A 17317-nucleotide genomic window follows, 5' to 3' on the forward strand; every position below is an offset into this window, starting at 1 on the left:
GAAAAATCAAAAAATGTTTCAGATAAAAGTTGTACGGCTTGAAGGGGGCCATCAGATAGTGTCAATGATTTGACCTTGGAGAGTCATTTGAAGATGACGTAAAGGTAACCTTCAATTTCTTAAATGGAACTCCCTATTTTTTATTACATATTCGTGTAGCTTATCTCGAGAGCTTTCCAAAACACTATAATAAAGTATTTCTTCATTGAGTACTTTTCGAATTATGAGGCTTGAAATTATTTCTTAATTTAACATAAACCGTAATATATCTAGTAAAATATTCATTTTTCGATTATCTTGCTTTAATACTTTTATGTACAAAATAATGAGAGGAATCAATTGGTGTAAAGAAAACACATAGTTATTTTTAAGAAAAAATATGTAATTTGCAATTAACAATTACATATTTTTTCTTTGAAACAACTATGTGTTTTTTTTACATCAATTGATTTCTCTCATTATTTTGTACATAAATGTATTAAAGCAAGATAATCGAAAAATGAATATTTTACTAGATATTTTACGGTTTATACAAAATTAAGAAATGATTTCAAACCTCATAACTCGAAAAGTACTTAATGAAGAAATACTTTATTATAGTGTTTTGGAAAGCTCTCGAAATAAGCTACACGAATATGTAATAAAAAATAGGGAGTTCCATTTAAGAAATTGAAGGTTACCTTTACGTCATCTTCAAATGACTCTCCAAGGTCAAATCATTGCCACTATCTGATGGCCCCCTTTAAGCCATACAACTTTTATCTGAAACATTTTTTTGATTTTTCATTATTTTCCGAAATATTTGAGTGGATCACTTAAAATGGCCCACCCTGTATGTATAATCTGACTGGTTGGTAAAATTCTGCGTTTTCTCATTGATCGAGAAAAATTGTTTTTTTTTTTAAATCATGATAAGAGATTACATCGCGTATACTACACTTTAACACAAAAGCTCGTTTCGTATTTAATAAACTTGAATGACGGCGAACGGGAAAAAATTGTCAACGGCAGGAACAATGTCATTGTCGGAAATAATTGCGAAATTGTTTTCGAAAAAAAAGAAAACAGTCAAAGTTGTATGAAATAAACTGGACACAATTGTAAAAAAAGTTGTATTTCGATAACTTGCGGCGAACTATAATTTGAAATAATGGTTATACAATAAAGATGAAGTCGCGATTGATGATTACTTTCAACATTAATGTAATTCAAATATAATTTTTTATATGATACATTTTTTATATGATACATTTTTTATATGATACATTTTTTTAATACTTATTATTGAAATAATGTTAGATATAATGAGACCTATCAACATATATTTAATACATATATTTAATATGTATTACATGTTGATTTATAAATAGTGCCTCTTAGGCCCGTTCCAATAGTGGCCAGTTAGCTTAACTAGTTAAGTAGTGATGCCAACCACTGAAATAAAATTCGGTAAGCTGGGTTAGATTTTGACAAGTTGCATTTTCACAAAATATACATAAGTAAAATATTGAAAATTTATAAATTTTGTAAATAAATGTATATATATATATATATATATTTTTTTTTTTTTCAATATTTCACTTATGTATATTTTGCGAAAATGCAACTTGTCAAAATCTAACCTAGCTTACCGAATTTTGTTTCAGTGGTTTGCATCACTACTTAACTACTAGTTAAGCTAACTGACCACTGTTGGAACGAGCCTTAATGTAATTTGTCATATTTATCTTTACATGTGAATGTAAACATTGTGAAACAACATATATTATATAAATACATCGCACCAATTTTAGGCGCAATAGTGAGGCATCTTATATATTTATACGTCAGTCAAATAATTGAAAGTATCTTAGATTATCGAACCTCGATAACAGCTGAACGGATCAAATTCTTACTAGATTTATCGATAGATCAAGTTTGAATTCTATAAAAAATGTATCGATAGATCAAGTTTGAATTCTATAAAAAATGTATCTTTATTTTTATTCTGCATGAGCGTGATGGCCATTCTTGAGAACCATGAAGGCCTATCTCCCGGGAAATTTTTGATTTATAAGATAATTTTTGTCAAAATAGAAGTATGAGCGGGATGTCTATCTTGGAATATTATTTCTAACCTGTTAGCTAGTAGCACATCTTTAAGGTATTCATCAAACTCATGAAGTAAAAAATTTGCATAATAATCTGCATTAACATTGCCTTGAATAAATTCGGGACCGATAATGTAATCGCCTACTATTCTTAGTCACACATTTATAGTCTATCTGTCTTGAATGTTTTTTTTCTTCATACAATGTAGATTATGCTGTGCATAATAATGTTTATTGTCTGTTTATGCATTCGTCGCTTTTAAAAATAGCCTCGTTACTCCAGAGAATATTTTTCAAAAATATATCGTTTCCGACATCATTGAAATTTACCTGCATAAATCGAAGTATAGAGTATTTGACTGATATCAATTGATAAGTTGATAAATAACAATAACGTCTGATATGTTACAACAAAAAATAGGAAATAAATTTTTAAATATAACTATACTAATATAAATATACTTACGTGTTCAATAATCCATTCACACAAATTTATTCGTCGTAGTATATTACCAGGTGTGAGCTTGTGTGTTATATGCCGTTTAAATGGATGCCAATCCAGGGAATATTTAATAATTTTATGAAGAGTAACATGATTCATGTTCAAATCTCCGGCAACTGCTCTTGTGCTTATATAAGAATTTGCCATAACAGCCTCTTGAACAGCATCAATTATTTCTTGTCTTTTTTGTGAAACATGAATCAGCCTGGTGGATTTGTAAAATTATCCATTTCTTTTTAATCTTTCACACAAGCGATGAAAGAAACTATGATCCACATGTCGTCTGTCCGGAAATCTTTGAGCGTAAAGTGCAATCGCTTGCCTTTGATTTTTTCGATCTCGCCATAAATAAGGATCAGTCCGTTAATTCTTCATATGAATAATGATTTCTTTCATAATCTCTTACTTATGATTTTCACGCCAACAAAATTGTTTGATTATCCAGGTGCATTTCTGTTTTTATAGTTTCTTGGTCATTTTTTATTTGTTGATTTGAACATGACCCATGTTACCATTCAAAAAATTATTAACATTCCTTGGGTTGGCATTCATTTAAATAGCATACAATAAAACCACACATTTGATGATATGCTACGACGTTTAAATTTTTTTGAATAGCTTATTGAACATATAAGTTCACTTAAAAAAATTTATTTTTTATTATTTTATTGCAACATATCAAACATTTTTATTATTTACCAATTTATTAATTATGTCATCAACTTTATACTAACTTACTCAATTTATGTAAATAAATTTCAATGAATTTCAATTTCACCTAACCATATATTTTTGAAAAATATTCTCTGAAGAAATATTCTACGAAGTAATTTTTGGAAGTGATGGATGCATAGATATAATAAGTATTTTTTATTATGAACTTTCTTAAAAAATAAAATGTATCAAATTTTGCAGGAAAATGAAGTTGAAAATTCTTAAAAATAGATTTCGTAACATCTGTGCAGAAATCACTTCTCTCATGATAAAACGAATGAGAGACATTTTCATGCACAGAATTGCTCCTTGTTTAAGAAAAAATTGATTATATCAAATTTTTATAATTTATTATATTTAAAGATAAAAAATATTATTCATTATAATTATTTTTTTTATATATTTGTTCAAATTTTTTTAAATTATTAAATTATTTATGCTATTTTATCTAAATTATTAAATAAATATTTTATTTATATTGTTAAATTTCACAACTGTTGACTACAGAGTGATAAAAATCGATTTTCCTTTCCTTATTCCCCTTCAAACTTGCATTTTAATCTTATTTTGCGAGCTCAATAAAGCATGTCTTTGACAGTGAACAGACAACCCGACTTAATGATGTGTATGTTGCGAAAACACCCTGTACATATACATAACACATAGAAAGAGAACATACAGTTTCTACTTTTGACAAAGATTACGCTATGCTTTGCGACGTTAATGACATACGACATTAATGACATTAGTGTAATTAATCGTATTTCAAATAGAGTGTAAGTTAAATAATAAATAATTAAAAATTAATTAAAAATTGGCAAATAAGTACCATGTAGTCATTGGAGCATAAGGTAAATAATAAATATTAACAAGTTAAATATATATTTTGTAAGCTGTATAATTTATTATTTTAATAAACATATGTGTAAAATTATTAATCTACTTTAAAAATTGCAAGAAATTTGCTTATATAAAGAACTAAACACTGACTAAACACTTTTCTTCCGTATTTTTTGAATAATTCAATCAGGTAATCATTTTACATTATTTTTTATACATTATATATTTAAATAGAGAAAGAAAGCGAAAGAAAGAGAGAGAGAGACACTATTTATTTATTATAAATAAATCATCCATATATGTTCTTATGTATGTGAAATAATTCATGTAATATACAGGGTAGGATAAAAGTTCCGGAACGGCTAAATATCTTAGAAAATATTAATTAAAAAAAATGGTTTAGACAGAAAAAATGGCTTAAAAAATCTATTAGCTGATGGTATTTATTTGACCTTGAGATGATCTTGAAAAGCGCGGTCAAGGTCACTATAAAAATCTTAAATGGCAATCTCTATTCTTTATTACATATTCTTATAGCTGAGGTCGAGAACTTTCCAAAATACTATAATTAAGTTAGTTTTTATTAAGTACTTTTCAAGTAAGTTTATTAAGTACTTTTTATGAGACTTGAAATCATTTCTTTATTTTACATAAAATATCTTATAAAATATTCATTTTCCGATTATCTTACCTTAATACTTTTATGTACAAAATAATGAGAGAAATCAATTGGTGTAAAGAAAACACATAGTTATTTTTAAGAAAAAAATATGTAATTGTTAATTGCAAATTGCCAAGGTCATTGGTGAAGTTATCGTTTTTCTAGATATTTATCATTTCAAACAAGCTGTCTAAAGGTAATATTCACTTTTACGAAAAAGGGTTTAAAAAGTGTCTTAATTTTCGAGTCGCCAAAAATCCTTTTCATATACTTCTTTTGTACTTAAAAGGAACCTATTTGCAAAATTTGACTCAAATCGGAGCATGATTGTTTTCGGAAGAATAACCGTATCCTATTGTATACGTTTATTAAAACTAAACACAAATAATATATTCTATAAATATATATACAGTTCATGTTTCTCAATAGATTAAGTTATTTCATAAAGTTACATGTATTATATGACTTATCTTATTATCTTGCATACATAAGAGCATACATACAGATGATTTATTTATTAGAAATAATATTTATTATGAATCATATTTTATAAAAAGTAATATATGTTAAATATGTTTAATAAAAAGTGTGTAATACATGTTAATCTGATATTACTATCCAAAAATACTGTACAGGAGAAAAGTATATAATTTTACTTCTTTATAAGCAAATTTTTTGAAATATATTAGCTTAAGAATTTTCAACTCTATATGTATCATTAAAATAATATTAAATTGTACTTCTATTTGTAAAATATATTTATATTATCTTTAAATCTAATAATTTAAACTTGATGTAATTTATAAATTGCATATTATTTTATTTAATTTGTTTTTAATATAATATCTCTAAGCAAATTACACTAAAAAAGAAGTGATATAATCCCTAAAAACTTATATTTATAAAAAAAGGTGTAAGTACCAATTATAAAACTGTTGTATTACCTACAAAAATAGCGATATAAAAATTGTACCAATTAAAGATAAAAACTTATATTATATTATTACAAGTTTAAATAAAAATATCTTAATTGAAAATAATATTATATAAAATAATTGTTTTTTAATAATATTTAAAAATAATAGTATTAAAAAATTAAAAATTTATTTAAAAATTGAAAATTAATTGGAACAAGAAAATAAAAACAATTTTAATTAGAAAAAACTTGACACTGCAATTTTATTAGCATATTATTCATATTGTTCAGCTTAAAAGTATAAGAAGTATAAGAAGAATTTATTAGCATATTATTCTTAGCAGCATCAAGTTTTAAAATTTTCTTATTTTTTTAATTTTTTTATTTTATATATTATTGTTCAATTTTCAATTTTTAAATAAAATTTTGACTTTATAATATTATTGTTTTTGGAAATTAAGAACCTACATATTTTGTATAACAGTATTTTTAATTAAAATATTTTTATTTAAATTTGTACAAGTTTTTATCCTTAATTGATATAATTTTTTAAACATGTCCAAAAGACATCTAAAAGACGATTTAAAAACATCTTAAAGTCCTCTAGACATCTTTAAGACATCTTTTGGCCTTTTTGTGCTGTCTGGAAAGTTTTTAAAAATTATCATAATGGCATCAAAATTATTATTTATTACATTCAACTTTCATGTGTGTAATGTAGATATATTATCCGTTCCGTTAGTCGAAAGCATTTTAATTGTAATTGAAATCTACAAAAATCTATATTTTCAGTATCAGCAGAATTCAATGAGGTACATATAGACAACAAATAATGACAGCAGATGTTCAAAGTTTACAATATTAAATAAGTCATTGATCGAGTGATTTTTCAAGTGGTTAAGTTCAGTAAAGTACACGTCGTCGTAATATATGGGATGTATATATCTATACAAAAAAATTGATATGTCTGGGACGAGAGAATTTCCAAAATCTAAAAGAAGGTAGAAACTTTAAATTCTCGTTATTATCACGTCATAATAAAAAATTACAAAAATTATCATTGATATTTTTTGGCAAGCCTTTTCTTAGATAAATAATAATTATGGAAAAATTATGTGATTATAATAAATAATTATAATAAATTGATTATAATAAATAATTTAACGATTAATTTTTGTATATAAGATGCTTCAAAAGGCAAGCTTAATTTTCAATACAAAAAATTGGAGAATTAAATTTCAGTAAAAAAATTGGAAAATATAAAAAGAAATTATTATATATGCATATATTAAAATAAGATATTCTAATAAGGAAATCCCAAAATTTTCAATTAGTGCTAAAATCATTTTCAAAAAATGATTCTAAGAGGTACAATCATCCATTATATATAAAATCGGCTTTTTATCTCGAAAATTAATTAATTAAAATTAATTAAAATTTTAAAAAATCTGTTTTCAAAAATTTTATCATAGAAACACTTCCATTTAATGGCGGAAATAAAATTTTAAAATAAATGAAAATTTTAAAACAACTTTTTTTAACAAATATTTTTTCATAATTATATTGATCTAATTAAATAAAGATGTCTTTATAAAGCTTTTGATAAAATATTTTTTGATATCTCAAATTTTGAGATGTATCGAGAAAAATCGAAAGTTACTATACGTATAAAGAATAATTTTTTTTAGTCTTTAAAATCATTTTAGTATCAAATAAAAATTTCTAAATTCATTCTATTTACTTGTCTTGCATTTATACAAATTTCTTTAAAATCAAAATTTCCATGTTCGCAAAATTTTCTTGTACGAAAATCATTTTAAACTAAAATTTTGTTATCTCGAAATATATAATACGAATATCAATCAAAACGATATTATTATTATCATTAATCATCACATTTGATATTATGACAATATTTACTAATATAACTAAGCTGTCTTTATGTTTTTTGTATTTGGAATAAAATCAAAGTATTTACAATCTTTCGATCGATTTTGTATATTTCTACAAAATCACAATATATATTATATGTATGTATTACTCAATTTTATATAATTATTCCGAGAAAATATTCATTTGTTTAGTCACAATTCTGGATTGATTCGCGGTCTCGCTATTTAAAAATTTATAAATAATATATGATTATGATACATATATATATATATAAAGTAAACTAGTTTCGAAAAGTCGCGGAACTTCTCTTGAAAAAATAACCTTTGAACGAAGAATAGCAATTTTTCAAGTTGCACTTGATGCCTCTTTCTAAGGTGTTATAATTTCATTTTAATTTTCAAATTTTATATGTAATGTTATCTTATATGACAAAAAAGTATATTCTTTTTTTTATATAAGGAATTTATATATGCATATACTTTAGGTTTTATATGAATATTTATATATATATGTGTACATACACACACACACGCGCGCGCGCGTATGTGTGTGTGTGTGTACATATCTTACTTATCAAACAGAGTTACTTGGAGTTTTCATTAATATTATTGTTATATAATTATATTATTGTATTATATAATTGTTATATATTATAATATAATTTCTCACTTTCTCTCATATTATTTAATATTTTAATGCTTATACAATATAATTTGAAAATATTCAAATTCCCATAATTTTGACAAATAATTAAAAACTGAAAATTAATATAAAACAAAAAAGTAAAAAAATTTTAATTAAAAAAACTTGACGCTGCCAATTTTATTAATATATTGTTCAGACTTAAAAGTCTAAATTTCCAAATGTAAATCAATATAAATTAATTAAAGAAATTAAATTCAAATGTTAGACTAATAATTGGAATATGTTCCAATTTTTTAAATATATATTTAATTGGAATATGTGCCAATTTTATTGGCAGCGCCAGTTTTTTTTAATTACAATTTTTTTTACTTTTTTGCTTTATATTAATTATCAGTTTTTAATTTGTAAATAAATTTTTAATTTTTTAATATTATTATTTTTGAAAATTAAAACAACTATTTTGTATAATAATGTTTTCAATTAAAATATTTCTATTTAACCTGTACAAGTTTTCTTTCTTGTACTTTTATTTATCTTGTACAAATTTTTATTTTTAGTTGGCGCAATTTTTTGATATCATTATTTTTGTAAACAATATAATAGTTGGATACAATTAATGCATGAATTTGGCGCCCTTTTTTTATCTTTTTTTAAAAAGGTAAGTTTTTAGGGATTATATTTTATAACGCCAAAAGTACAATATGTCAAATTAATATGTATATATACATATGTATCAGATTTATTAACTTTTGTCGTCCAATTCTCCTTAATATTAGGAACATATTTTTATCATAGCGTTTATATAAAAGTTTATGATAGAAAGTTTTTACACACACACACACACACACACACACACACACACCTCATTGTCCGAAATATAATTTTTTACAAACGTAACAGCAATCCTATATCCCTAATTATTATTATTCACGATAATTCACCTAATTTGATTGCCTCAAAGGCAAAGCCTGACAGTTGAGTCAAATATATAAAGACCGATTAAATCGAGCGAAGAATTTTCTCCGAGCCTCTCGAATACATCCTTTTATGCCAAACCCGAGTCTCTAATTTCGATTCTGAAGATTGTTTGGAAGAGTCGCTTACCACGTTTTCAACAAGACAAACGTCGTCTTCTCTCTCTTCGTATTGTTTCGTAGATGAATCGTATTACTTTGTATTCTCCTTTCTTTACCGTCCCGATAGCGCTGAATTCCTTATCAAGGCCACCGTCGAAACTGATTCGATGGCGACCACGACGATGACGACGACGACGACGACGACGACGACGACGACGACAACGACGACGGGCGACCACCGCTACGATGCGCCTGTCTCGTGAATGCGCAATGCAGACCAAACCCAGAAACAGCCGCGCCGTGACGCTCGTGAGAGAAAGAAAGAGAGAGATTGGAGAACCACCCTCACTATTTCACTCAACAACAGAAAAACAGCATCTAGTCGTATCTCAGTCCAACTTTCGAACAAACAAAAATATTTCAATGATCCATTTATATACATCTACGCATAAGAATAATATGGTACAAAACTCACTATATTAAATTAACACACACACACACACATGAAAATATGTATACAAAATCCTAAAAAAATATCACAAAATTATAATATAATAAATATAATATATAATAAATATAATATATAATAAATATAATATATAAAATAAACTAAAACTTCATACTCTGGAAAAAATAATATTTATATACTAAAATATTCGTTTGAAAATATTTTTTCTTTTGCGATGTTGATTGCAACATACACAAGCATTCTCAAAAGTTTGATTTATATACATATATACACACACACATTTATTATATATTTATATTATATTTTTATATTATATTATATACTGTGTACATATATATATATATATATATATATATATATATATAATAAACTGTATTATAAAATACGTATTAGTGTATGTCTATATGTACGTACAGTACATGTTTATATGTACATTAATATATAATCTGTTAATAATAAACTATAAAAATTCGCGCACGTGAATATTTAAACGCTATCCTTGCTTCCATTGTTCTTTCCCAACATTCCTAATTAGTCAGCTCTTAGTAAACTTACACGCATCCTTTACAGCAGACATAAATTCCTTCGAGCCATTTGCGATTCCATTTGTTTTTCTAAACCTCTACCTTTTCTTCTCTTGTTAAACTGGTTCCTCAGGTTCTTTGATTGTCTCTCTATTTCTGCGAATTTTCTCAGCTCACATCTATTGGAAGCTATTTTTTCATTCATATGATTTATATTTTCATGTTTACTTCTTTCTCTATCTATTTGCTTTCAGCAGGGCAATTTCAATGAATTAACATTCCTCTTTATTATTTTATCAGAACTGTAACTAGGAAGAATCTTCCGTAGAAAGAATTAGGAAAGAATTGACTCCTTTGAAGAATCATGCTTTAAACTGGTTTGCTGATCAATTGCCTCTCTAGAAAAAATAATTTAGTTTATATAGAGTGATCTATAGAGATTTTATAGAAAGATCTTTCGATTTACGTTGAACAAAGTTGAGGACTCGTCTAAAATAACATTAGTCTTTTTATTTGTGCATTTTTAAAGAAAAATTTATTGATTCTCTTTTTCTATACTATTAGCAGATTTATTTTTATAAGATTATCAAAATTATTTATTGTAGTGAAATGATTTACTTGGTTTTTTCTTCTGTAAACATATTTTTTTTATTTATATTTTTGATTTATTTTACAAATTTTATTGTTTAACAATTTTTGCCCGCCAGGTTATTATAGGCACAGTTTTAGTATAATTTATTTTTCTTAGTTTCTCTCCTCTACTGTTGAGTAGATCGATATTCTTCGACTTCTCTTTTTCGGATGACGAGGAGTTCTTGAAGGAGAGGCACAAGAGGAGTCGCAAGTTTCGGAGAGATTATCCGTTCTACGAAGTCGAAACGGATCAGCTTCTAGGGTAGGAATTGGATGACAGTTTTCCGGGAATTGTCCGGCATCGAGAATCTAGAAGATTCCGAAGGTCTGGATGATCTAGAGGATCTGAAAGATCTTGAGGGTCTAGGAGGTCTCGAGGATCTGAACGATCTCGATGATCTCGAGCATGGTGTAAGTAACAAGGTGTGCTATTGCGCAGGCATTTCTACTGACCAATAAGAGAGCGTGACAAGATTCCGCCATCTTGTATAATTTAAATGGATATTAAAACAAAGATTCGGACAAAAGAAAGGGTTTTAATGAAAAATCCTTCGTGTATGTAATTATAATTATAGTGAATATAATTTTTAGAATATAATAATAATTATGAATATTATTTTTAGAAAATAATAAATACAAACACATATAAACAAACATAAATATAAATAAATATAAACAAATATAAGATACATAAGAAACAATAAACGTATAATAAACGATAGAGAATACATAACACATAATAAACAATATAGAAGATATAATAAAAATGAAATTACTTTTTATTTGTGAATTTTGTCATTTTTCTTTTATGTTTTATTCTATTATTTTCTGCCAAATTTTTTTTATTAATTATTCGAAGTCTTATGTATGATCTTGTTCTAACTAAACATAATAGAACCTCACGCGGAATTATTATATTTTTCATTTTTTTTTCAACCGTATCAGCGACTGTTTTAAATATCCACGGATCTTTCCGTATGAAGAATCCATGGTAATCTTGAAATTCTTCATTCATTACTTTTGCTACCTTGAATAAGTCTGAAGAAGGACTTATAATTTTCCCTCTAGAAATGTAGTTAATCCATCATTTTCTGGATTAACCAACATCTCAGTAGGAGTACCTAAATTTTTATATTTATTTATAAATTTAAAAGAGCGGCATAACCCGCAATATATTTTAGGCCATCATTTTCTATAATGTTCACAACTTCTTCTAAATTTTCTACTTGGCTCAATAATTTCAATTCTTCAGAATAGGAGAATAATTAAATGTACTACTATTTGGCTCTGAAAGAAAAGATATGAAGCAAAACATGCATATATATTATATCGGAAAAACACTTTTTGACAATTTCAATTTATTTGCAATGATTTCACTCATTTATATGAATGGGACTCGATTGCTCACGTCGCTAATTAATAATACGATCACAATTAATAATTATGATAATTACAAAGTATATAAGACTAATTATATCGTTTTAAATTCAGCGTCGCGTTGCTATGGTGATTTTGTAAGATGGCGGAAACTTGGTGAATGCGCATGTGACCAAAATTCGTCCGAGAAGATAGCACACCTTGTTACTTACACCATGATCTCGAGGATCTGGAAGATCTCAAAGATCAAAAAGGTTACGAGGACCTGGATGATCCGGCAAGTTCAAAAGATCAAAAGGTTTAAGATTCGCTAGAAAGTTGGAAGCTAGTCCTATGAGTGCAGCGAGGTGCCGATTCGATTTTCGCTTCCTCTTATATACATAGTTTCTCTGATGTTTCCCATGTGCGGAAAAATCTTTTTCTGTTGCGCCCTTTAGCGGCGTAATTTATAATTGTAATTTGTACCGACTTCATTGCGTCCGCCGCCGCCTTCCGAGTTCACGCTTGGCGCGGCACATGTCATATGGTGGCGAATGTTAAGCCGAATCTACATTGATCGTATCGTAACGTCGCAAATGAATCGTAAGTCGTAAGTTGTACCCAAATTGACCAACCATAGTCGATATTTCAAAAATAATCAACCATGATTGGTCAATTTGCCGACTTACGACTTGCGACTCCTTTGTGACGTTACGATACGACCAATGTAGATCCAGCTTTAGAGACGTCACATTTATGATAATAATTATACGTAAAATTTTTATCAAGTTTTTAATGAATATTGTAAAAATATTTTATTAAAATATTTATTATCGCTACCACTGTTATATTTTTCGTTATTATTTTGTGGTCTCTATTTAAAAATTAAATCGACTGCACAGCGCTATATAGGATAAATACAAACGAACGATATAATATTTATTTTACGATATACAGCTGTATTATTAAAATTAAAATTGTATCTACATCAAAGAAACGCATTATCGATGATAAATTGCATTATTATTTAACAATAATATTAAATCTGTGCACCCGTTTTTTCTTAGTAGTAGTACTTCAATATTTATCGAAATATTCTCTGATTGTACACACATACATATATATATATATATATATATATATATATATATTTCAAATGTAAAATGATTAATATCAATTTAAGTATATCTAACAGAAATAATCAAAAGATAAAATTTGTCAAATATTACGTTGATAGGTAATGTTGATTTTGTATGTAAACAGTTAAATTTTTTAACAAGCTTAATTTTTTAACAAGCTTAATTTTTTTAATAGACACAAAAATTTTTAAATATAAAGAAAAATTTATACACATATCCCGTGCAGAAAATTATTAGAGCTAGTACATGAAATCATTGGCCCTGATAAGGATAATGTAAGGATGTCACAAAAAAGGATATTTTATCATCATCAATAATGTAAGGATGTCATAAAAAAGGATATTCTATCATCATCAATAAGGGGCCTTATTAAATTACTAAGAACATATAAAAAAAACTATAATAGTTATCCGATGTTTAATTTATAGTTTAATTTGAGGTTCTATTATACATTAGATCCTTTTAAGAATTATTTAAGTGTACTGCACTTTTAAAATAAGATCATTAATATTGTTTTATATGTATCAGAGCCTCAATTGAATTTTGCTTTTAATAATGCTTTAATTTAATATTGCAGATAGTGAGAAGTAAAACTTATTAGGATATTATAAAAACATTTTAAATATATACAGGGTGGGGAAAAAGTATGGAAGCAAACAATTATTTCCGAAACTATTCATTTTTCGACAAAATGTCTTAGACATAATTTTTATGGTATGAAAAGATGTATTATGTGGCATAGACGGCATGACCTTGAAATGACCCTTACGAGCTGCATACAAATAACGTAAAAAATTTCAAATGGAACTCGTCAGTTTTTGTTACAGATTCTTGTAGCTGATGTCGAAACGTTTACAAAACACTGCATATGAGCCCTATTCCCTTAAAAACACTCCCAGTTACGAAACAATTGTGATAATTCGTATCGACGAAATTGAAAATAGACAGCGTACGTGTGATTACATGAATGTGTGTAACGCGACTGAACGTCATTATGAGAGATCAGTACAACAGTAGCGATTACTGCAATAAATGGAGAATAACCCGCTTCGATCATTTCTGCCGATACGAAAGACACGCGAAGTTCGTAGAATCAGTTAAGGCGTACATCGAACCGTACTCAAGGAAAGAGATTGCGTGATTCATCCAACCAGTTAAGATAAGATAAGTGCGATTCATCCAACCAGTTAAGGCAAGATAAGTGCGATTCATCCAACCAGTTAAGGCAAGATAAGTGCGATTCATCCAACCAGTTAAGGCAAGATAAGTGCGATTCATCCAACCAGTTAAGGCAAGATAAATGCGATTCATCCAACCAGTTAAGAAAAGATAAGTGCGATTCATCCAACCAGTTAAGGCAAGATAAGTGCGATTCATCCAACCAGTTAAGGCAAGATAAGTGCGATTCATCCAACCAGTTAAGGCAAGATAAGTGCGATTCATCCAACCAGTTAAGGCAAAATAAGTGCGATTCTATGAATACTCATAGACAGTGTATCATATGACAACAGGTACAATTACATGTTATTAGTGGACGCAACGTCATGATGCGAAATCAGTAAGCAATGTCAATGTGCATACAAATTGTTTGTATCATAATTGTTTCGTAACTGGGAGTGTTTTTAAGGGAATAGGGCTCATATGCAGTGTTTTGTAAACGTTTCGACATCAGCTACAAGAATCTGTAACAAAAACTGACGAGTTCCATTTGAAATTTTTTACGTTATTTGTATGCAGCTCGTAAGGGTCATTTCAAGGTCATGCCGTCTATGCCACATAATACATCTTTTCATACCATAAAAATTATGTCTAAGACATTTTGTCGAAAAATGAATAGTTTTGGAAATAATTGTTTGCTTCCATACTTTTTCCCCACCCTGTATATATATATATATATATATATATATATATATATATTCATTCAATATTTTTAAAAAATAAGATTTTGTTAGTGTGTTAATCTACAAGGACCTTAGAAGGATTTTCTAATGTTGCCTTAATTTTGAAACTCAATCTTTAATAAAAATAAATAAGAAGGCCATTGTAAGGATTTCTTAATTGCGCCGCATTTTTAAAATGAAGAATTCATTTGACCAATGAAGAATTCACAGTACCAATTTATAAAAAACTCAAAAAAAGTTTATAACGGTCGTATTTTCGGACGTTTTCGCTGCTACGGATAGATCGCCGGTGCAAGGGTCTAGATAGAAAATACGCGCGGTATGTGTGTAATAAAAATAATTTATTTGATAATTACAGTGTGTGTGTGTGTGTGTGTGTGTGTGCGCGCGCGCGCGCGCGCGAGAGTGTGTGTGCGTAGCGCACGCTGATCTTGTATGTAGTTTGATAGTATCGAAACTACAGCCTTTAATTCGCACGCGGACTTGTGTTTACGACGCGCGAACCTAGGTCAGTGCGTGAGTTTTTGCGGCGCTTTTTCCGGCGAGGAATCCCGGCGTTCCGGGAATTCCCAGTTTCGCGTGATTGACGGTCGCTTTCGGGGAAAACGCAGTTTCCCAGTTATTATTATATTCCGGTGCTCTCAACGACGGTGTCGGAGGTCGTGATGATTAAATGCGCGGTGCGCTCGGCGTTGGTTGACAAATACGCGTGATAATTAAATGCGTGCAATGCGCCTGGTGTGCGTTAACAGATGCGCGTAAAGATCGCGTCGCGAAGAATGGAATTCGCGGTGCAGCTAGGTCGAGAACTCTCGATTCGGGACGGCTCTGAGCTCCATCTTCCGGGATGGCCTAGCTGCAGGATTAGGTGGATGCATGCGTACGTTGGAATCGAGATCACTCGACCAAGACGGAGTTCACTCCACCTTTCATCCGTGATAGTTGTGGTTTAGTCTGGATTTCTCGGATTTCTCTCTGAAGCTTACTGCTTAGAGCGGATCAGGAGAATGTAATTATACGCCGAAATGTGACTCTTTTTATACGGGCTAATTGCCCGCGTCGGCGCGCGGCGGTATAACCCCTTCCGAACGGAAAACGGTGCGGTCGGGCCCGCTCGGAGAGATTCGGGTGTGCGCCGAATGCCGGCTTTCGCCTGCTTTCGGGCCACGTCGGATATGATCGGCGATGGTCGGTCGGTTTTGAACCTAACGACTTCGTGTTTAACAAAGTATTAAAAAATGGGCGCACCGCGCCCCTACCTCTGTCCGACGGATGTTCTGCCGGGCGGCAGCTTCCAGCGAGTATCATGCTGGGAATCGTGACGATGTACCGGGATGCATCGTTACAAGTTAATAATATTGCATTAATAATAACATTAATAAACAAAGAATTTCTATTAAAAATATCTTATTTATTTCATAATTTTCATTATACAAAATAAAAAAAATTTTTAAATACATATATATATATTATCGTCGCTAGGTGGCGAAAGGGAAAATGCCTAATTCGAAAGTAGAATCTATCTAAGACAATATATAAGGCCGCGGTACAGGTCTCGCAAATCACGACTTATCGGTCAAAGAGCGCATTAACTCGAAGACTGTTATAGCTGAATCTCTTCTATTTTTTGCGAGAGGAGCCCTAGAACTATAAAAATAAACCACATGGTTAATTTTTTTAATGATGAATTCATATATGTATTATAGAATAAATGTAGAAATAAATATCAATATATAATAGTAAATATATAATAATAAATACATAATAGTAAATATATCTATACAAATATCCACTGAATGTTGTATGATATCTACAGAATATTGCTTTACATATCCTATAAACATTTATGAAATTTCGAATTGCGGACAATATAAAATTTTTTTATAAGGTTTCGATAGTGTTTCCACATTGAGTCCTGATAATATTTCTCTATCAGACCTTAAAGCACCATTTGTTAC

At 28.6% G+C, this 17317-nt stretch overlaps 2 protein-coding genes across 3 annotated transcripts in view; one reads left to right on the forward strand and one right to left on the reverse strand.

Annotated features, from left to right (window-relative positions):
• The window catches only part of LOC105248162 (uncharacterized protein CG3556), a 37234-nt gene extending 27659 nt beyond the window's left edge, over positions 1-9575 (reverse strand). For both annotated transcript variants that reach the window (XM_011252802.3, XM_011252798.3), the window contains exon 1: positions 9366-9575. The gene's annotated coding sequence lies outside the window, so the exon portion shown is untranslated. The remainder of the gene's footprint in view (positions 1-9365) is intronic.
• Positions 9576-11236: 1661 nt separating this feature from the next.
• The window catches only part of LOC112638731 (protein I'm not dead yet-like), a 22197-nt gene continuing 16116 nt past the window's right edge, over positions 11237-17317 (forward strand). The window contains exon 1 of the mRNA XM_025410917.1: positions 11237-11374. Within this exon, the coding sequence (XP_025266702.1) occupies positions 11237-11374 (138 nt within the window). The remainder of the gene's footprint in view (positions 11375-17317) is intronic.

This window comes from Camponotus floridanus, unplaced genomic scaffold (genome assembly GCF_003227725.1).
Source record: "Camponotus floridanus strain SB8 unplaced genomic scaffold, Cflo_v7.5 scaffold36, whole genome shotgun sequence".
Classification (NCBI taxonomy): domain Eukaryota; kingdom Metazoa; phylum Arthropoda; class Insecta; order Hymenoptera; family Formicidae; genus Camponotus; species Camponotus floridanus.